At 39.9% G+C, this 23,091-nt stretch overlaps 2 protein-coding genes across 2 annotated transcripts in view; both read left to right on the top strand.

The window, feature by feature from the left end:
• Nucleotides 1-23,091, top strand: part of LOC138085677 (zinc finger protein 160-like) — a 406,927-nt gene that overhangs the window by 61,511 nt on the left and 322,325 nt on the right. The window lies entirely within an intron of this gene.
• On the top strand, nt 20,839-21,777 carry LOC138085808 (olfactory receptor 7G1-like). Its single transcript, XM_068980376.1, has one exon. The coding sequence runs from the start codon at nt 20,839-20,841 to the stop codon at nt 21,775-21,777; it is 939 nt and encodes a 312-aa protein (XP_068836477.1).

Below are 23,091 nucleotides of genomic sequence, written 5' to 3'. Positions count from 1 at the left end.
TCAGAATGGACTGGTTGGGTCTCCTTGCAGTCCAAGGGACTCTCAAGAGTCTTCTCCAACACCACAGATCAAAAGCATCAATTCTTCGGTGCTCAGCCTTCTTCACAGTCCAACTCTCACATCCATGCATGACTTACTCTTTTCTCAGATAAGTGCAGCAGCTCACTAATCTAACTGTGTCCCCTTCTCACCTCATTAAAGGTGATCTGTTCCGGTAAAGTGCCAGTCTCATTCTTTTTTGAACCTCGCCTTCTCTAACTCCCTTACCTTACACCTGTTATATCCTAAGAAATTCATTTGCAGAATGAATGGAAATCCAAAAGTTTGTCTTAGTCCACATGATAAGATTGGCTTCTTTCCTTTCTTTCTTTTTAAATGTTTATTTTTGGCTGTACTAGGTCTTGGTTGCTGTGGACAGGCTTTCTTCAGCTGCAATAGGCAGGGGCTACCATCTAGTTGCAGCAGACAATTTCTCATTGTGGTGGCTTCTCTTGTTCCAGAGCACAGGCTCTAGGATATGCGGGCTTCAGTGGCTGCTGCACCTGGGCTCAATAGTTGTGTCATGGGCACTTGGGATCCTCCCAGACCAGGGATCAAACCTGTGTCCCCTGCATTGGCAAGCAGACTCTTGTCCACTACGTCACCAGGAAAGTCTTCCTTCTTTCTTTCATTCTCTCTCTCTTTCTCTTCCTCTCTCTCTTTTTAATTTTTGTGAGTGACCTTTTTTTTTAATAATTGAATGTTGTAGATTCTATTAAATGGGAACTGATGAGTCCCTTAGAAAGTGACACAGAGGCATACAAGCACTGTTTCATCTTTTGTCTAGTCCAGAAAGACATTGCTGGAAGGAATGAAAAAACAATCAGGAAAATGCCCAGTGCGTGGAAGTTTTATTGCCCCCACTCTGCTTCTGAGAACTAAGGAAGGGTCTGTCAGTATCCAACTGAGATTTTTGTTCTTGTAGCCTATGCTGTGTAAGGAAGGAAAGGCTCTGAGGAACCTAAAATAGTCAAGTCTCAGTTGTTTCCCTATAGGCAGTCAGAATCCACTAACATCAAAAAAAAAAAAAAAAGTAAAATGTTGTCTCTGGCTTCCCTGGTGGCTCACTGGTAAAGAATCTGCCTGCAACACTGGAGACATTTGATCCCTGAGTCGGGAAGATCCCCTGGAGGATGAAATGGCAACCCATTCCAGTATTCTTGCCTGGAGAATTCCATGGACAGTGGAGCCTGGTGGCTACAGTCCATAGGGTTGGAAAAGTCAGACAAGACTGAGCAACTAAACAACAACAAAATGTTCTCTCAGGATCTAGGGAAAGCTAAACCTCAGATCACCGGTTATTTTAGTTAAGTAACTGGTACTTAGCCTTAAGGATAATATTAATAATAAAACTACCTAAAATTTACTTTGCTTTAACTGTGATGCCTCCATCACACATCCAGGCATGTGTTAGAATACATTTTCTTTCATTCTTTGTCAACACAGTTGTATCAACTGGATATCAATTTAGATGGCAACATTGAGGATCAGAGATGTTAAAGACTTGCTCAGTGTTGTTCAGATAATAAATAGACAAGATTCAAACTTAGATTGTGGGTCTCTGAGGTCCATGCTCTAAGCTTGTTTACTGTTCCCCACACTTCAGAGAGTTTAGCACAGGATCAGAAGTCTCTTCCAAGCTTTCTTAAGTACACATTTCTTGTTTCCTGTCTCAGAATACAAACCAACACCCTGATGCCATACTCTCTTAGAGAGCAAGAAGGTATCAATTACAAGAATAAAAGAGCAAGTGGACAGGGAAGCAAAACCCAAGAACAGGGACAAGAGAGAGAACTGCCTTGAATTGCATGAGCTCATCCTTCCTGGAATCCCCACTTCCACCTTCCTTCCAGTAGTTGTTAAGCAGGTACCACCACTGTGCTTTCCACTGTGTCTACCATGAACCCCTAAAGCCTAGTGAGCAGGACATCTCTGCCTGGGCTGAAAAGGAAGAGAGTTTGCTTTTTGTTCTTTTTGTTTATAGTGGCTAAGAAAAGCATCTTAAAGATGTCTCAAATCCTAAAACCTTTCAAAAAGTTGATTTCTCATCAAATCCAACCCCCTTAAGAACAACTGATAAATTTAGGACAAATGTCAGGTATCAAACTCTAAGCTGGCCTTCTTATGCCAGCTTAGGAATTTTTCAAGTCTGTATTTCTTTATAGAGAGTTTGCATTTCTCCTACGTTCAGTCCTGAATGCAGGCTGTATTAGCAGAGGAGGATATTTTCTAGGTGCCTTACGTAATTCAAATCTGACTTTACCCCCATTTCCACTCCATGGCCTGATAAAAATTTCATACAAATATTGTGTTTTTATCCTCAACTGTAAAGTGATGCTCATGCACGTTGTGGGAGAGGAAATGCAGATAAAAGGAAACAAGCAATAGAAAAGTTTAGCTTGGCTCCTGGCAGTTGGAATCCAAAGTAAAGGTTTGTGATACTATGGTTCCTGATATCATTTTCATCACTATCATCTCCATGATCATCTGGAGTGCTTAAGCACAGTTTAGAGGGACCTATTTCTTTGTCAGGTAGAAAAGATGAGAATGGAAGGACAGTAAGTGTGGGATGAAAGCCAGTTCCCTCCCACTGGCTATCTCAACCGTCCCACTGCCTTGACGGTGATCAAACATGGCTCCTCCATCCTTCCTGCATTCAGTGTCTCCAACTGCACTTGGCACTCTCTGGGCTGTGCTATGTCTCTGCTGCACCGGGACTGAAGATTACAGATTGGCTGCCCCTCTCCTACCTGCTGTTGGATGGGGGCTGAGGCTGTGTCCTCAGGACTGGCAGCAAGGCAGGCTCAGGAATGGAACTCCTGGGGCAGACCACAACTCTGGGAAGCTGAGATACACAGGTATGGGACTCACTGGAATAGAGCTGGCTATTTGAAGGGCTGGGAAGCACAGGCTAATTATTTACAGTGGTGCAGCCTCGAGGTCTCCATGCACATAGCAGATAATTAGACAAATTGGTCCATGGTCTCTCAAACTCTAAGGATTTGCTAATTTAATGGAGGATGAAAATTTCAAAAGTAAGTATTAGTAAGGATCTAGATCCTTCCTCTTTTCACAAGGAGACTGACCTCTCTCCTTATCTCTGATGTCCAAGTTGTTTATCAAAAATTTCAAAATTTCCCTTTTAAATATATATATATAATTTTCAGATTCTTTTTCATTACAGATTTTTATAAGACATTGAATATAGCTCCTATGCTATACAATAGGCTCTTGTTTATTTCACATACAATTGTGTGTATATGTTAATCCCAAACTTCAATGTATCTCTCCCCTTCCTTACCCGTTTAGTAACCATCACTTTGTTTTCTGTGTCTGTGAGTGTGTTTCGGTTTAGTAAGTAAATTCATTTGCATCATTTTTTTAGATCCTGCACATAAGTGATGTCATATGATACTTGTCTTTCTCTAACTAGCATACTTCACTTAGCATGATAATCTCTAGGTCCATCCGTGTTACTGTGAATGGCATTATCGCATCCTTTTCTTTGACTGACTAATATTCCATTGTACATATGTACACGTGTTCTTTTCCATTCATCTATTGATCAGTATTTCGGTTGTTTCCATGTTTTGACTAATGTAAATAGTGCTGCAATGAATATTGGAGTGGATGTATCTTTGGAACCATGATTTTCTCTGAATACAGGCCCAGAAGTAGAATAGTTGAATCACACATTAGCTCTATTTTTAGATTTTCTAAAAGAAAATTTTGGAGTATAATTGATTTATAATACTGTGTTCATTTCTGCTGTACAGCAAAGTGAATCAGTTATACATATGCATATATCCACTTTTGGAAAGATTTTTATCTATTTCCAAAGCAGGAATAGAGAAGCAAGTGGACACGGGGCGGGGGAGGAGGGAGGGACAAACTGGGAGGTTGGAACTGACATATATACACTATCATGTGTAAAATAGATAGTAAGTGGGAACCTGCTATAAAGCGCAGGAAGCTCAGCTCGGTGTGATGACCTAGATGGGTGGGATGGGGGTGGATGGGAGGGAGATCCGAGAGGGAGGTGATATATGTGTATATATATGGCTGATTTACTTCATTGCACAGCAGAAACACAACATTGTAAAGCAATTATACCTCAATAAAAATAAAATTGATTCCAAAATTTTATTGTTATTTTCTTATACCATGTTAAAAACAGCTTTAAAAAATATTTATTTTTGACTGTGTTGGGTCTTCTTTGCTGTGTGGGCTTTCCTCCTGCTGCAGCAAGCAGGAGCTACTCTCTGGTTGTGGTGCACAGGCTTCCATTTCTGTGGCTTCTCTCATTGCAGAGCACGGGCTCAGTGCGCCTGGACTTCAGTAGTAGTTGCAGCACTCAGGCTCAGTAGTTGCAGTATGTGAGCTCTTGGGTCTGCTAGCTTCAATAATTGTGGCACGCAGGCTTAATAATTGTGGTTCATGGCCCCTAGAGCACACGGGCTTCAGTAGCTGCAGTTCACAGGCTCTAGCTCATGGGCTCAGTAGTTGTGGCTCATGGGCTTAATTGTTCTGCAGCACATGGAATCTTCCCAGAAGAGGGATCAAACCTGTGTCCCTTGCATTGGCACGCAGATTTCATCCACTGTGCTACTAGGGAAGTCCTCTACTTCTGTTTTGTAAATAAGTTCACTTGTACCCTTTTTTTTTTTTTTAGACTCCACATATAAGAGTTATCACATAATATTTGTTTTTCCGTGTCTGACTTACTTCACTCAATATGACAAACTCTAGATCCATCCATGTTATTTCAAATGGCTTTATATTGTTCTTTTTTATGGCTGAGTAACATTCCAATGTACATTTGTTCCACATCTTTATCCATTCCTCTGTTGATGGACAGTTAGGTTACTTCCATGTCCTGGAACCTGTGCTTCCCTTGTAGCTTAGTCAGTAAAGAATCTGCCTGCAGTGCAGGAGACCTGGGTTTGATCCCTGGGTTGGGAAGGTCCCCTGGGGAAGGAAATGTCAATCCACTCCAGTAATCTGGAAAATTCTATGGACAGAGGAGCCTGGTGGGCTACAGCCCGTGAGGTCGCAAGAGTCAGACACAACTTAGTAACAAAACCACCACCACCATATCCTATCGTAAATAGTTCTGCAATGGATATTGGGGTGCTTATATCTTTTTGAATTATGATTTATCAGGGAATATGCCCAGGAGTAAGATTGCTGAGTCATACGGTAGTTCATGTTTAAAGGACCCTTTATACACTTCTCCATAGTGGCTGTATCAATTTACATTCCCACAAATAGTGCATGAGGCTTCCTTTATCTCCACACCCTCTCTGTCATTTATTTTTCATAGATTTTGTTGATGATGGCCATTCTGGCTTGTGTGAAGAGATAACTCACTGTAGTTTTGACTTGCTTCCTCTAATAATTAGTGATGATAAGCATCTTTTCATGTGCATTTCGATCATTGAGCTGTTGTTATATTTGGGAAATTAATCCCTTGTCTGTTGCTTCATTTGCAAATATTTTCTCCCATTCTGAGGGTTGTCTTATTGTTTTGTTTATGATTTCCTTTGATATGAAAAATCCTTTGAATTTAATTAGATCCCACTTATTTACTTTTTTTATTTGCGTTACTCTAGGAGGCAGATGGAGAAGGCAATGGCACCCCACTCCAGTACTCTTGCCTGGAAAATCCCGTGGATGGAGAAGCCTGGTGGGCTGCAGTCCATGGGGTCGCGAAGAGTTGCACACGACTGAGCGAGTTCACTTTCACTTTTCACTTTCATGCATTGGAGAAGGAAATGGCAACCCACTCTAGTGTTCTTGCCTAGAGAATCCCAGAAACAGGGGAGCCTGGTGGGCTGCCATCTATGGGGTCGCACAGAGTCAGACACGACAGAAACGACTTAGCAGCAGCAGCAGCAGCAGCAGGAGGCAGATGAAAAAAAATCTTGCTGCAATTTCTGTCAAAGGATGTTCTGCCTATATATTCCCCTAAAGAATTTTATTCCTGCCTTACATTTTAGTGTATTCCTGTGTATGATGTTAGGAAGTGTCTTAATTTCATTCTTTTACATGTAGCTGTCCAGTTTTCCCAGAACCACTCATTGAAGAGACTTTCCTCCATTGTATATTCTTGCCTCCTTTGTCATAGATTAGGTGACCACAGAGGGTGCGGGTTTATCTCTGGGTTTTCTATCTTGTTCCCTTGATTTATAGTTCTATTTTTGTGCCAGTAACATACTGTCTTAATTACTGTAGCTTTATGGTATAGTATAGTCTGAAGTCAGAGATCCCAATTCTTGCAGCTCCATTTTTCTTGCAAATTGCTTTAGCTATTCAGGGTCATTTGTGTTTCCATAAAAATTGCAAAATTATTTGTTCTATTTCTATGAAAAGTACCATTGATAATTTGATAAGAATTGCATTGAAACTATAGATTGCTTTGAGTAGCATAGTCATTTTCACAATATTGATTCAAGCCACACAACACAGCCGAAAAGAGCAAAAAAAGATGTGGGGAGGGGACACAAACAGACAAAACCTAAGATAAATAGCAGACAAAAACAAATAAGCAGCAGCAAAAGAGTTTAAAAAAAGAAAAAGAAAACAAATGGGCGAGCAAAGCCCAAGACAAATGGTAAAAGCAAAACTAAATAAACAAAAACAAAACCATAAGACCCAGCAATGCCACTACTATGTGTATACCCTGCTGCTGCTGCTAAGTCACTTCAGTCGTGTCCGACTCTGTGCAACCCCATGGACTGCAGCCTGCCAGGCTCCTCTGCCCATGGGATTCTCCCGGCAAGAGTACTGGAGTGGGTTGCTATTTCCTTCTCCAGCATATACCCTGAGGAAACCAGAACTGGAAAAGACACATATACCCCAGTGTTCATTGCAACACTATTTACAACAGCTAGGACATGGAAGTAACCTACAAGTCCATCGGCAGATGAATGAATAAGGAAGTTGTGGTACATATACACAATTGAATATTACTAAGCTATAAAAAAAGAATGCATTTGAGTCAGTTCTAATGAGGTGGATGAACCTAGGGCCTATTTTACAGAGTGAAGTAAATCATAAAGAGAAAGACAAATATTGTATATTAACACATATTATGGAATCTAGAAGGATGGTACCAATGATCTTACATGCAAGGCAGCAAAGGAGATACAGACATAAAAAACAAACTTTTGGACTCAGTGGGAGAAAGAGAGTAGGGTGATTTAAGAGAATAGCATTGAAACATATAAATTGCCATATGTAAAATGGTCAGTGGGAGTTTGGTGTATGATGCAGGGCATCCTAAGCTGGTGCTCTGTGACAACCTGGAGGGATGGGGTGGGGAGGGAGGTGGGAGAGAGCTTCAGGATGAAAGGGGCACATGTGTGCTTATGGCCAATTCATATTGATATATGGCAAAAACCATCTTTAATATTGTAAAGTAATTATTCTTCAGTTAAAATAAATAAATCTATTTTAAAAACAAAGAAGCAAAGAATATATTGATTAATTAACATAATTAATTAATAAAATTAATTAATAAAAACAAAGAAAATGAAAAAAAAACCCAAGAGAACAACAAAAGAACCCCAAAACAAAAAAGGGAAAAAACAACAAAGAAAAGGAAAATAGAAAAAATTAAAAATATTTTTTAATTTTTATAATTAAATAAGTAAAAATAAAACAATAGGAAAAACATAGAACAAAGCAAAATAATAATATTTTCCTGGCATCTCAGCTGTCAGTGTCTTTGCCCGTACCAGGAATCACAGCCAACCTCTGCCTCCCCTAGAGGCACCTCTAAGCAGGTCTCTAACACCTCTAAGTAGGTCTCTGGACCCGCTGTGTGCACTGTGGGGGCAGCTCAGACTCTGACCTGGGCCAGCTCCCGCATGTACTTACCCCCAGATTCCACAGCTGCTACCACTACACAGGTCTCAGTTGCAAGAACACTCATAGTCTATTCAGACTTTTCATAGATGATCATAGGAATCTAATCTGCAATTGCAAGGAAAGATTTTTGTTCCTCTTTCTTAGTTGCCACACCCCTGGGGCTCAACTGTGGTTTTAGCCCCACTTCTGTGTATTTTCTCCTGAGGCTGCCCTGGAGCTTGAATCTGGCTATGAGGACAGGGCATGGTGGTGGCAGCACAGCTGCCAGGCTTGTGGGAACCCCAGCTACAAGTGCATGGGGAAGCCGGCAGCCACAGGCATGAAAGATTCAGCCCTAGTGGGAGCCTTTACTAGCACCTGGTGGCCGGCATGATAGAGTCCCCCAGCCCTGGTCAGAAAACATACCTTTTAATTCAATTTTTAAAAGATTAAGCCTCAGGAAAATTAATCTGTAATTTTTTTCAAATTTAGACAGAGTAGAGAAATTACCAAGAAAAATCCATGAAATTCTGTTTTAAAAATCAGAATACGAAGTTTTTCTTAGAGGAGCAGCAGATCACTATTAAAATAGAATATGGCAGACACTATTAGAATATTATTGCAGAATAATATTATCCTTATTAAGTAGTAAGGATAATATTATTCTTATTAAAATAGAATAATGTGTTGATATTATTATCTTTTCCCAACTAAATTGAGATACAATTGACCAATAATGGGCTTCCCTGGTGGCTCAGATGGTAAAGAATCTCCCTGCAATGCAGGAGACCTGGGTTCAATCCCTGGGTTGGGAAGATCTCCTGGAGAAGGAAATTGCAACCCATCCCACTATTCTTGATTCTTGTCTGGAGAATCCCATGGACAGAGGAGCCTGGTGGGCTATAGTCCATGGGGTTGCAAAAAGTCGTACACCACTAACACTTTCACCTACACTTTAACCAGTGATACTGTATAAGTTTCAGGTTCAGAATGTGATGATTTGATACAATAAGAAACTTTCAGTTATAAAATACAGTACGGTTAACTAAAGTCATAATGCCGTACATTAGATCTCTGGAACTTATCATCTTATAACTGAAACTTTGTATGCTTTGACCTGCATCTCTCTATTTCTCCAACCCTATAGCCTCTGGTAGCCACCATTCTACTCTCTGTTTCTGTGAATTGAGTTTTTTAGATTCCACATGTAAATGAGATCATGCCATACTTGTCTTTCTTTGACTTATGGAAAATATGCATACTACTGCCTTTCACTGACACTGTATTTTATCAAAACAATTAAAATGAAGAACCATAATTTAATTCAAAGTCTCCCTAAAGTGAAGCAAAAGATACATGTAATCTATTGTGGAGAAATTGGAAAAGATGGTTATGAGTCTAAAAAAAGGAGTATGAACTCTCTCTCATTGAGAATAGTCAAAACTGATTCTAGAAAATACAACAGTCTACTGTGCAAAACATATAAAACAGAAATTAAGGTAAACATTCAATGACTCTTGAGGTGAAATACCCTCAAGTGCTTGAATTTTACATTTAACCATAAATACATTATTTGTACCCAATAGATAAACTATGTTTCACACCTAAAATTGGAATTGTTTTCTAATATCAGCTAGAGCTATTTCTGCTTGTTACTTTAAAAAAGTCTGTGCAAGATATATGGAAAGGAGTTGAGATCGAACAGGTGGAGAGAGCTGGCTGATAACACCTCGTCTAACAGCGTCAGGGAATAGTCATCATTAATTCTTCTCCTCTAAAATCTTGATCTTTAAGGGTTTGCACAGCCCAGGGATAAGAATGACACTAAAAATATTTGTCTAATGAGAAGTGCTGGATATTGATTCCCAAGGGATATAGCTCTTGTAAGCAGTCAGCCTGTGAAACCTCATTCAACAGCCGTTGATGACTCAGGAAAGGCACACCTGAGCCTTCTCCTAGAGATGATCCTTCTTGACCGAAAGCCCATTGTTTCACTTGTTCTCCCTGCCCTTCTTGACGACAGAACTGTCTCCAATATCCAGGTGTCCTGTCAAGCATCATTCTACAATGATGCCAGCCAGGTAACTCAAAGTTCCTTCTCTAATCTTTTTGTAATGAGATCAGGTATTCTATGAAAAATTCATCTACAGGAAGCACCGAGCAGAACACATGCATGAAATGACCAGAACCAAGTCCTACGAAACTCCAGCCGGTCTCCTTGTTGACAAGTTCTCATATGTATATCAATGCCCACGCAGTTCTCAGTCTTCTGGTTTATTTTCTCTAAAAAAGTTTCACTACCTTCCTGAGCAGAAATCTGCCCCTTCTGAAACAAGGTAGTTCAGTTCAGTTCAGTCGCTCAGTTGCATCAACTCTTTGTGACCCCATGAACTGCAGCACACCAGGCCTCCCTCCCATCACCAACTCCCGGAGTTCACCCAAACCCATGTCCAACAAGTCAGTGATACCATCCAACCATCTCATCCTCTGTCATCCCCTTCTCCTCCTGCCCTCAATCAGGGTCTTCTCAAATGAGTCAGCTCTCTGCATCAGGTGGCCAAAGTATTGGAGTTTCAGCTTCAACATCAGTCCCTCCAATGAACACCTAGGACTGATCTCCTTTAGGATGGACTGGTTGGATCTCCTTGCAGTCCGAGGGACTCTCAAGAGTCTTCTCCAACATCACAGTTCAAAAGCATCAATTCTTTAGCACTCAGCTTTCTTTATAGTCCAACTCTCACATCCATACATGACCACTGGAAAAACCATAGCCTCGACTAGACGGACTTTTGTTGGCAAAGTAATGTCTCTGCTTTTTAATATGCTGTCTAGGTCGGTCATAACTTTTCTCCCAAGGAGTAAGGGTCTTTCAGTTCATGGCTGCAATCACCATCTGCAGTGATTTTGGAGCCCAGACAAATAAAGTTTGTCATTGTTTCCACTGTTTCCCCATTTATTTGCCATGAAGTGATGGGACCAGATGCCATGATCTTCATTATCTGAATGTTGAGCTTTAAGTCAACTTTTTCACTCTCCTCTTTCACTTTCATCACTGGAGTAATAAATGTGACCTTTCAGTCAATGACTTCATAATGAATTAGATTCAGTTCAGTTCAGTTCAGTTCAGTTCAGTCGCTCAGTCGTGTCCGACTCTTTGCGACCCCATGAATCACAGCACTCCAGGCCTCCCTGTCCATCACCGTCTCCCGGAGTTCACTCAAACTCATGTCCATCGAGTCGGTGATGCCATCCAGCCATCTCATCCTCTGTCATCCCCTTTTCCACCTGCCCCCAATCCCTCCCAGCATCAGAGTCTTTTCCAATGAGTCAACTCTTTGCATGAGGTGGCCAAAGTACTGGAGTTTCAGCTTCAGCATCATTCCTTCCAAAGAACACCCAGGGCTGATCGCCTTTAGAATGGACTGGTTGGATCTCCTTGCAGTCCAAGGGACTCTCAAGAGTCTTCTCCAACACCACAGTTCAAAAGCATCAATTCTTCAGTGCTCAGCTTTCTTCACGGTCAACTCTCGCATCCATACATGACCTCTGGAAAAACCATAGCCTTGACTAGACGGACCTTAGTCGGCAAAGTAATGTCTGCTTTTCAATATGCTATCTAGGTTGGTCATAACTTTTCTTCCAAGGAGTAAGTGTCGTTTCATTTCATGGCTGCAGTCACCATCTGCAGTGATTTTGGAGCCCAGAAAGATAAAGCCTGACACTGTATCCACATCTATTTGCCATGAAGTGATGGGACCAGATGCCATGATCTTCATTTTCTGAATGTTGAGCTTTAAGCCAACTTTTTGACTCTCCTCTTTCACTTTCATCAAGAGGCTTTTGAGTTCCTCTACACTTTCTGCCATAAGGGTGGTGTCATCTGCATATCTGAGGTTATTGATATTTCTCCTGGCAATCTTGATTTCAGCCTGTGCTTCTTCCAGCCCAGCGTTTCTCACTGGTAAACCATAACTTTCTGCAGACATTAGGTATCTACCACACTCAATTTCATTACCTATGAAATTAGCAAAATTAGAGGATATCAGTAGTTTGAGATGATGGGGAGATATTTGAACTTCATTAGTGAGGAAATCTTCAGTTCCAATAACAAAAGGAATCTCTAACTCTAATATACTCAAACAATAAAGAGAGTTATCTTTCACTTCAAGGACTTCAGAGGAAAGAGATATATAAAAAGAGGGAGCAGGGATTCATTCAATCATTCACGTTTTGTCTTGTCCTGGGACTAGTTCTCCTCAGTGGTGGCACCAGATGGAGATGTCATATATGGACATGATTTTCAAAAACAGAACCATAACTATCCTTCTTTGAAGCAGATGATTAGGGACCTGGGTTCTATTCCTGGGTTTGGAAGATCCCCTGGAGGAGGGCATGGCAACATAACTCCAGTATTCTTGCCTGGAGAATCCCTATGGACAGAGGAGCCTGGTGGGCTACAGTCCCTGGGGAGGCAAAGAGTCGGAAACAACTGAGCAGTTAAGCACAGCACAGCACGATGTGCTTCTTTGATGTGCTTTCTTGATGACCCATACCCTGGCTTTGAGAATTTTCAACATTACTTTACTAGCATGTGAAATGAGTGCAATTGTGCGGTAGTTTGAGCATTCTTTGGCATTGCCTTTCTTTGGGATTGAAATGAAAACTGACCTTTTCCAGTCCTGTGGCCACTGCGGAGTTTTCCAAATTTGCTGGCATATTGAGTGCAGCACTTTCACAGCATCATCTTTCAGGATTTGAAATAGCTCAACTAGAATTCCATCACTTCCACTAGCTTTGTTCAGAGTGATGCTTCCTAAGGCCCACCTGACTTCGCATTCCAGGATGTCTGGCTCTAGTCCAGTGATCACACCATCGTGCTTATCTGGGTCATGAAGATCTTCTTTGTATAGTTCTGTGTATTTTTGCCACCTCTTAATACTTATGCTTCTGTTAGGTCCATACTATTTCTGTCCTTTAATGTGTTCAGCATCACCGACTTGATGGACATGAGTCTGAGTGAGCTCTGGGAGATGGTGATGGACAGGGAGGCCTGGCGTGCTACGATTCATGGGGTCGCAAAGAGTCGGACACGACTGAGCGACTGAACTGAACTGAACTGAATGACTAGTGATGTTGAACATCTTTTCATGTGCTCATGGCCATTTGTATATCTTCTCTGGAGAAAATCTGTTCAAGTCCTTTTCCCATTATTTAGTCATGCTTTTGTTTATATTTTTATTGTTGAGCTGTAGGTGTTCATTGTAATTGTAGGATATTAAGCCATTATCATCTAATTAAAAACTGGCTGAATTAATCACTTTTTTCATCATTGTATTGCATTTATTTTATTTAAGAGATGATTGAGATGATCGAGATTAAGAGATGATTATTTAAGAGATGATAAACAATAATTGCTATTGTCATTTCTACTGTTATTGTATAGATACACTAATTTCTATTCTCAGCACTATTTATTGAAAGGTCAGATCCTTTCTCTGCAATGCCACATTGTTTTTAAGAAAGTGTCCAATGCCTCCCCTGTCCTCAGTAAAATTTTAATACAAGTAGGAATTAAATTGGTCCTCTTTTTCTATCTGTTTCAGAACCATACCATTTTAGTTACTATTACTCCATATCTTGATATGTGGTAAGGCAAGTACTTCACTTTTTTTCCCATATGCTAGTAAATGGAATATTCTTTCTCTAATGCTTTTTCATATAAAATTTCATGTAAATTTTCATAATTTCAGCCTCTCCAATAATAATAAAATTTCAGGATTTACTTTAAATCTATAAGGAAATTTGAGGAAAGTTGATATGTCTATGTTGTGTATAGCTATCCAAAATTAGAATATTCTTTCCATTTTTTAGGTTTACTTTATTATCCTTCTACAAAACGTTACAGACTTTTCTATAATATGCTTTCACATGTTTTGTTAGAATATTTCCATGTATTTATCTGATGTTTTTTCAAAGATATCTTTTAGAAATCATGCTTTCTAAATAAATTTTACTTTGTAAAACATGTGATTAATATTTGTATAGTTATTTTGATTCCAGCAAACTTCCTACATTCTATTGTTCTTTCTAATAAATTACCTATAGGTTTTTTTACATTCTCTACTTAGATGCTAGTATTATTTGCTAATGGTTGCATGTTTATTTGTCCTCAATAACTCAAACCTACACTATGTTTTTTTGAATGAAAGTGGCATTTTTTGGCACCTGTTCTTGATTTTCAAGGGAATGTTTCAGAGATTCAGAGAACAAACTGGTGGTTTTCAGAAAAGAAGGGATGTGGAATTGGGCAAAAAAGATGAAAGGGATTAAGCAGTACAAACTTCCAGTTATAAAATATGTCACAGGGATGTCATATACAGCATGGAGAAAATAGTCAATAATATTGTAATAACTTGTTACAGATAATAACTAAAACTTATCATGGTGGTCATTTCATAAGGTACAAAAATATTGAATCACTATGTTTTGGAAACTAATGCTGCATTGTATGTCAGTTATAATCAAATAAAACAATAGTAAAGGAAATGTTTTGACTATGTTACCATAAAGTATTTCATTTACTGTTGATTATCTGAAATACCCTTTTCTGAGTTAAGGCCATTTCTTCTATATTAGTTTCACTATTTTTTTATGAGCATGGAGGGAAATTTCATTTAAATGTTTTTTCTCCATTTATAGAAAATAATTCTATGTCTTTCTAAGTGTGTCAAATCATATTCAAGAATTCTAATACACATATTTTTTCACTTATTCATTCATTCCTTCATCAAATGTTAATTTAGAACACACTGTTGCCAGACCCTTTTGTCATGCTGATGTAGAACAGTGCACAAACAGTTGGAAGCCCAGTGCTCAGAGAGTGTTCATCCATGAGGGGAGGTGAAATTAATAATAGAAGGCCTCACTAAAACAGAATCAGGAGTCCAGAAAGGGGAGTTCTCACGCAATACCACTCATGGACCATTACCCAAAGGTCTGTCAATTACAGACCCTAGCAGGATAATCATCAGCAGTAAAGAATCAACAATCACTGACCCCCAAAGAAAAGATGTACCTTGGATCTCCCACAAGGAACTGACCACCCCATCAACTCAGTGAATGAGATGCTGTCATCACCCTGAAATTTTGCTTTTCTCCAGTGGACTTTTCATTCAAAACAATTGCTCCCAACGTCTTCCTTTTTGTCTGTAAAACAAACTTTTTTCCTTTGTTTGTTGATCTTGCCTGTTGCTTTTGCTCTAACGTATTTGCCATAATTGCAATGCTCTGCTATTCTCAAACAAACTACTTTTTGCTGATAAATAACTCTTTTAAACTCAAAAGAGGAAACAGGTGACATACGAGAGATATTGTGGAGGACAATGTGATATATTGATCTTATCATCTTTTAGGAAGGAAGTAATCATTGCTCCAGTGGCAGAGTGTGCTGCTGGCAAACAGCCCTTCACTGTCGACTCCCTTTGGGGCAAACTTCAGAAGAAAGCCACTGCATCCAAAGTCATTCCCTTTTCCAGGGTTGCATCTAATAGCTGACTGCTGCTGCTGCTAAGTCGCTTCAGTCGTGTCCAACTCTGTGCGACCCCATAGACAGCAGCCCACTAGGCTCCTCTGTCCCTGGGATTCTCCAGGCACTGGGATGAACCAGAGGGATGGTACAGGGAGGGAGGTGGGAGGGGGGTTCAGGATGGGGAACATGTGTACACCCATGGCAGATTCATGTTGATGTATGGCAAAACCAATACAATATTGTAAAGTGATTAGTCTCCAGTTAAAATAAATAATTTAAAAAAAAACCAACAGGAAAAAAAAGAATACTGGAGTGGGTTGCCATTTCCTTCTCCAATGCATGAAAGTGAAAAGTGAAAGTGAAGTCGCTCAGTCATGCCCGACTCTTAGCGATCCCATGGACTGCAGCCTACCAGGCTCCTCTGTCCATGGGATTTTCCAGGCAAGAGTACTGGAGTGGGGTGCCATTGCCTTCTCCAATAGCTGACTAGTAAGTTATTAAAGGTATTTAAAGTCCTTGCTCTCTTGCATCAACTTGGAGTAGCTCTGAAGGGATAGTCCAGGCTTAATCTTCCTGTAGGGTCTCTGGAGCCTGACTCTCGGACTCCACTGCACCTCACTCACTTTCTCTGCCCACTCTTATTTTCTTCCCTTCTCTTCCCCAAGGGTTATATCTAGGAGCACCCCCCAAACTCCTGCATGCTAATCCCTTCTCTGTGTCTACCTCTCAGTAACCTAATTCAATGCGATAAGAAAAATGTCAACTGACAGATGGTGAAAGGTGCTATGGAGAATAGACACGTGGAAGGAAAGTTATGACAAACCTAGACAGCATACTAAAAAGTAGAGACATCATTTTTCTGACAAAGGAGCATATAGTCAAACCTATGGTCTTCCCAATAGCCTTGTATGGATGTGAGAATTGGACCATAAAGAAGGTTGAGTGCCGAAGAATTGATGCTTTCAACTTGTGGCGTTGGAGAAGACTCTTGAGAGTCCCTTGAACTGCAAGGAGATCCAACCCATCAATCCTAAAGGAAATCAACGCTAAATATTCATTGGAAGGAGTGATGCTGAACCTGAAGCTCCAATACTTTGGCCACCTGATGGGAAGAGCCTACTCATTGGAAAAGACCCTGGTGCTGGGAAAGACTAAAGGCAAAAGGAAAAGGGTGGTGGGACAGAAGATGAGATGGTTAGATAGCATCACTGACTGGACATGAATTTGAGCAAACTCCAGGAGGTGGTGAAGGACAGGCAAGCCTGGTGTGCTTCAATCCATGGGGCTGCAAAGAGTCAGACACAACTTAGCGACTGCACAACAACGAATAGTGGTAAAAAGACAAGAATAAGTAAATGTGTGCAATTTTACACAGAAGAGCAAGAAAGCTTGCTGAGAAATTAGCATTTTAATAAAGGCTTGAAAGAGGCATGGGAGAAAACATGTCTTTGTGAAGCAAAAATCAACCTTGTGTTTTTGGAGGAAAATTGGATTTTTCAGAATGCACTACCCATCTTTATTCTTTGTTAGATTTAATTTTGAAAAAAAAAAGTGTTAGTAATTTTGCAGGAGTAAGAATGCCTTGTGATTTTCCATTCTTCTAAATTTGTGCGCTTCAGGTATCCAGGTGGTTTTAGCTTTATGAAATGAGATAGAGGGTATCCTTTTCTCTATTTTCTAAACTCATACCTTTATTCTATTTTATTTTATTTTTTGTTGTGTGCAGTCTTTCTCTAGTTGCAGTGAGCAGGGGCTAGTTTTGTCGCAGTGCGTGGGCCGCTCATTGCTGTAACGTCTCTCATCGTGGAGCGCAACCTCTAGGTGCACAGGCTGCAGGAGTTGCAGCACTTAGGCTCAGTAGCTGTGGCTCATGGGCTTAGTTCTCTGTGACGTGTGCAATCTTTCCGGACCAGGGATCGAATTCTATGTCCTCTGCATTGGCAAGGGGGATTCTTATCCAATGGACCACCAGGAAAGTCCTTACCTTTATCCTGAATATTACCTCTTCCTTGATTGCTCAGAAGAACTTGCCTCAATTCTGTTTACTTAAGGTTGTATTTCCTCATTAGTTACGCTATTGCACAATTTAATTAGCACAGTGCTTCCTCATAATCATTTTCCATTTTTATTCCCATAATTGATATCTAGTTTCATACGTGGTTGGAAAAGATGCTTGGTATAGTTTCTACCTTCTTAAATTTGTTAAGACATGTTTTGTGACCTGGCTGGTGATATATCCTGAAGAATGGTCTATGTGCCCTTGAAAAGAATGTGTGTTATATCACTATGCCATTGCCTTCTCATGAAATAGACAAACAATATAGGCCCGCTATATAGCACAGGGAACTCCACTCAGTATTCTGCAATAACTTGTGTGGGAAAAGATCTGATAAAGAATGGATAAATATGTATATGTATAAATAAATCAGTTTGCAATACACCTGATGCTAACACATGGTAAAACAACTATATCCCAATATAAAATAAAAAAAATTTTTTAAGAATGTGTATTCTGTTGTTTTTGGATACAATAACATATAGATACATATTGATTGCCACTAGTCTAATGTGTCATTTAAGACCACTATTTCCTAATGATTTTTCTGTGTGGATAATCTGTCCACTGATGTACGTGAAGTGTTACAGTCATCTACTATTATTGTTTTATTGTGAAATTCTCCCTTTATCTGTTATTGTTTGCTTTATATATTTAGATTCTTAATTATTAGGTGCATATATGTGAATGAGTATTACATCCTCTTCTTTATTGATTTTTTGTCTTTATAGTGTCCTTATTTGTCTTTTATTATAGACTAACTTTAGTCCACTTTGTCTGACATGAATATTGCTATACTAGCTTTCTTTTCCATTCTATTTTTATGAATATCTTTTCCATTCCCTCACTTTCAGCCTGTGTTCTTTAGCTCTGAAGTGAGTCTCTTGTAAGCAACATATAGGTGGATCTTGTTATGTTATCCAGTAAGCCACTCTATGTCTTTGGATTGGTGTATTTAGTTCATTGACATTTAAAGCTATTGATAGGTACGTGGCTGTTGTTTAGTAGCTAAGTCATGTCTGAGTCTTTTATAACCCCATGGATGATAGCTTGTCAGGCTCCTCCGTTCAGGGGATTTCCCAGGCAAGAATACTGGAGTGGGTTGCCATTCCTCCTCCAGGGGATGTTCCTAAGCTACTTGGGAACCCCTTTGATATGGATGTACTTATTGCCACTTTGTTACTTGCTTTCTGGTTGTTTTTGTAGTTCTCTATTCTTTTCATATTCCCTAAGTTTCTTCCCTTTTGGGGTGATGTTTTCATTTAGTGATATGCTTGTGTTCCTGTCTGTTTTTGGGTATCAATAATCCAGCCACCAAGCCATCACGTAGCTTGGTTCAGTTCTGTCTGGGAGGCTTCTTTTGAAACTTTCTGTTGCTCTAAGCTCACAGTCATGGTTTCAAACAGTGTCCATAACTCTTATGTTCACTCTCATTTCTCAATAACAAATCTCCACTTCTGCTTTAGTTTCTATAAATTTTATATCTCTTTTGTTTTTCTGTTATTTTATGTGTTTGAAGGAAGTGAGGTTAAAGTAGTAAGGGATGAAGTTACAACAATATCTTCTTTCCTGTTGGTTTTACTATATCCAGAAAATTGTAGGTTAACACATTTCATACAGTTGCAGTGAACAATAGAGGAAATAAATTGACGTGTACATGTTAAGTTGCTTCATTCGTGTCTGATTCTTTTCGACCCTATGGACTGTAGTTTGCAGGCTCCTCTGTCCATGGGATTCCCCAAGCAAGAATACTGGAATGGTTTGCCATATCCTCCTCCAGGGAATCTTTATGACCCAGGAGCTGAACCCATGTCTCCTATGTCTCCTGCATTGGCAGGCAGGTTCACAAGTACATGAAAATATTGAATTCTTTAAAGATGAAAGATAGTTTAATTAATATTAATATGGGATACCACCCCACTTATTACATAATGGGTAAAATCTAACTAAATGAACTGAGAGTATGCTTGCATGCTAGTGTTTTGCCTTGATCTTGTAACCTCTTACAATTCTATGAAAAACTTAGAAATGGACACGAGCAGAAAAGTAGACAGTGTACAGTTGGCCTCACAGAGTCAGGAAAGCAGCCATCCTGAATTTTCCCATTTAGAATCTTCTTAAGTATTTGCACTCTCATGGGATCACAGCAACATTAAATTGCTTGGTTAACAAGGAGCTTTGGAAATTGAATCTCTAGGGTTCAAGACTGCGATCTATCTGCTATCACTTCTATCCACAGTCCTTTCCTTGGATATAAGCAGCAAACTGACTCCTACCATAGATGACCCTTCCTGCCCAGGAGCTGGTGACTCACTCAGACCCTTTTCTTCCTAAGGACAGATCTTTGGTTTGGTGTATCACAGATGTCAGACATCATTCCACTGCGATGCCAGCCAGGTAACCTAATGATCCTTAGTGAATGTTTGGAAATGAGGACAGGTGTTTGGGTACAAGTTTATCCTGAAAAAGCTGTAAAAAGAGTAAATACCCCAGATTTCCCTGGTGGCTCAGATGGTAAAGCGTTTGTCTACAATACCGGAGACCCAGGTTCGATCCCTGGGAAGGGAAGATCCCCTGGAGAAAGAAATGGCAGCCCATTCCAGTACTATTGCCTGGAAAATCCAATGGACAGAGGAGCCTGGTAGGCTACAGTCCATGGGGTCGCAGAGAGTCAAACACGACTGAGCGACTCCACTTTCCACTTTCCACCCCAGATGATTAGAACCAAGTCACTTTTCATAACTTATATCATCTTCACACTTCTTTTTTATTTTGTACCAATAATTAAGCATCTCTGATTTATGAATACCAATAAATATTTTTAAAAACCAACCAAGGGGTAGGTAACCTTTTCTACTGTTTATGCTCTGCTGTCATCAGCTTTGGATATTTTTATTGTTACTCAATCACTTAGTCATGTCTAACTCTGCAACCCCATGGACTGCATCATGACAGCCTCCTCTGTCCTCCACTATCTCCTGAAGTTTGCTCAAATTCATGTCCATTGAGTCAGTGATGCTATCTAACCATCTCATCCTCTGCCACCCTCTTCTCCTTTAGCCTTCAATCTTTCCCGGAATCAGGTTCTTTTCCAATGAGTCAGCTCTTTGCATCATGTGGCCAAAGCACTGGAGCTTCAGCATCAGTCCTTCCAGTGAATATTCAGGATTAATTTCCTTTAGAATTTTTTTTTACATAACACATAAATATGCATGCAGAAGGCTTTCCTTCCCCTCCCCACTCCTTTAGTCTCTTTCCATTCCCAAGATGGTTTATGCTTCCTGTGACACCACTGCTGCTTCCCTAGTGATGACACATTTTATTGTCTTGTTACCACACCTTATTCATCAGATTCATCAACATCATGGAACCCAGAAACCAAACAGCTGTTTCTGAATTTCTTCTCATGAGACTGACAGAGAATGAAAACCTGAAGACCATCTTATTCAACCTGTTCCTGTCCATGTACCTGGTCACTGTCCTGGGAAATCTGCTCATCATCCTGGCTGTCATCTCTGACTCCCACCTCCACACCCCCATGTACTTCTTTCTCTCCCATCTGTCCTTTACAGACATTGGTTTAAGCACAACCATGATCCCAAAGATCCTGGTGAACATGCAAGCACAGAGTCCAAACATCACTTACACGGGTTGCCTCACTCAGATCTGCTTTGTTCTGATTTTGGTTTGTTGGGAAAGTTTCCTCCTTGGAGCAATGGCCTATGACCGCTATGTGGCTATTTGTCACCCACTGAGGTACACAGTCATCATGAACCCCCACCTCTGTGTTATGCTGACTCTACTCTCCTTGTTCATTAGCATTGGGAATGCCCTGCTCCACACTCTGATGGTGCTGCCACTATCCTTCTGCAAGGAACTGGAAATCTCCCTCTTCTTCTGTGAAGTTGTTCAGGTCATCAAGCTTGCCTGCTCTGATACTCTCTTTAATAATACTCTTCTTTATTTTGCAATTAGCCTATTAGGTGGCATTCCTGTTTTTGGAATCATTTTCTCTTATACTCAAATAGTCTCCTCTATTTTGAGAAAGTCATCAGCGGGTGGAAAGTATAAAACCTTTTCTACCTGTGGGTCTCACCTCTCAGTTGTGTCCTTATTCTATGGGACAGGTTTTGGAGTGTACATTTGTTCTGCAGTTCCTGACTCTTCCAGGAAGACTGCAGTGGCTTCATTGATGTACACCGTGGTCACTCCCACGATGAACCCCTTCATCTACAGCCTGAGGAACAGAGACATGAAGGGAGCTTTCAGGAAACTCTTCAGTAGAGTACCTTCTATTCTGTGACTGTGTCATCGTCTAGCTCTCTGATGTTTAACATAAACTTTCCATTCTCTAATAAAAGATTTTGGTTAGAGCCAAAAGGAGCTGAATCTGAGGCAGAGGTTCATGGTATAGTAATATTGTGGGGAATGTTCCCAGCATGAGGGAAGTGGGAAAAGGTGGGTAGGTCGAGGAAAGAATTTAAACAAGTCTGTGGTCATGCAGAAATAGATTCTGCCTGATTCCTTGGATGACACCATGTAAATTGTACCCCCAGAGTAAAGCATATTTACAAGACATTGTGGTTGATCTTTCACACCTCAGTTCAGGAATCTTTAAGACCAGTCACTGGTAAATTGGACATATGTTAGGAAACATTAGCATCCGTAACACTACTTCATAATCCATAAAATTTTGTGATTAGATTGTCTCAGCAGTTTGAACTGATTGTGGAATATTTGAAATTGATCAGTGAGGAAAATTTTCTTTCTAATAAAAGAAAGAAATCCTGACTGTTAATATGCTCAAACAATAAAGATAATTATCTTTCATCACAAGGATTTCAGAGGCAGGAAATGTGCAGGAGCAGGAAATTAGAGGTTCATTCATTCCTCCATGAAGAGGCTTCATATTAGGCTGATTCCCCTCATGGACTCAGATGGCTGAAATAGATGCAGGTGTATCTAGACATGATTACTGGAGACAAATAAAACTGACTGTCCTTCAGTGAGTCTGTTGTTAATTGAAGTTCTATTTATAATAGATATTTCCATGGCTTCACCCATAAGGTATTACCTTCAAACTTATCAGTGAGAAATGGATCATATGCCACCTACTTAATCCAATCCCTGGTATTGGAAATTGATTATTCTTGAGCCTTATGCTTGCCATTTGTAGTCTAATTACTGCTGGAAAGTTAATCTCTGTAAGAACAATAAACACTTAGGACGATGCCTCAGTAAAATTTAATTAGTGCTATTGTGTTTCATAATTTTCCTATACACTTGAGTCCTTGTATTTTTTCCATTGCTTCAGCAATTTGATTTTTTAAAATTTTTACTTTTTATTGTGGACCACTTTTAAAGTCTTTACTGAATCCATTACAATATTGCTTCTGTTTATGTTTTGGGTATTTTGGCCACAATGCATTTGGGATCTTATCCCCCCAGGCAAGTATTGACTCTCCATCACCTGCATAATTCTTAACCACTGGGCTTCCAGGGAAGTCTTTGATTTGTTTTCTTTTATTCTTATATTTATCAGGTTTTCCCTGATAAAATATTTGAGTAATATAATAAAATCATTGTTTTGTAGGCAGGGAAAATGTTTTTAATCTTC

The sequence above is a fragment of the Capricornis sumatraensis genome, chromosome 9, assembly GCF_032405125.1.
Source record: "Capricornis sumatraensis isolate serow.1 chromosome 9, serow.2, whole genome shotgun sequence".
NCBI classification, from domain to species: Eukaryota; Metazoa; Chordata; class Mammalia; order Artiodactyla; family Bovidae; genus Capricornis; species Capricornis sumatraensis.
This window is presented reverse-complemented; position numbering and strand designations above follow the sequence as displayed.

What these genes read in the sequence shown, in the direction of transcription:
- LOC138085808 (XM_068980376.1), top strand. Translation starts at nt 20,839, where the DNA reads ATGGAACCCAGAAACCAAACAGCTGTTTCTGAATTTCTTCTCATGAGA.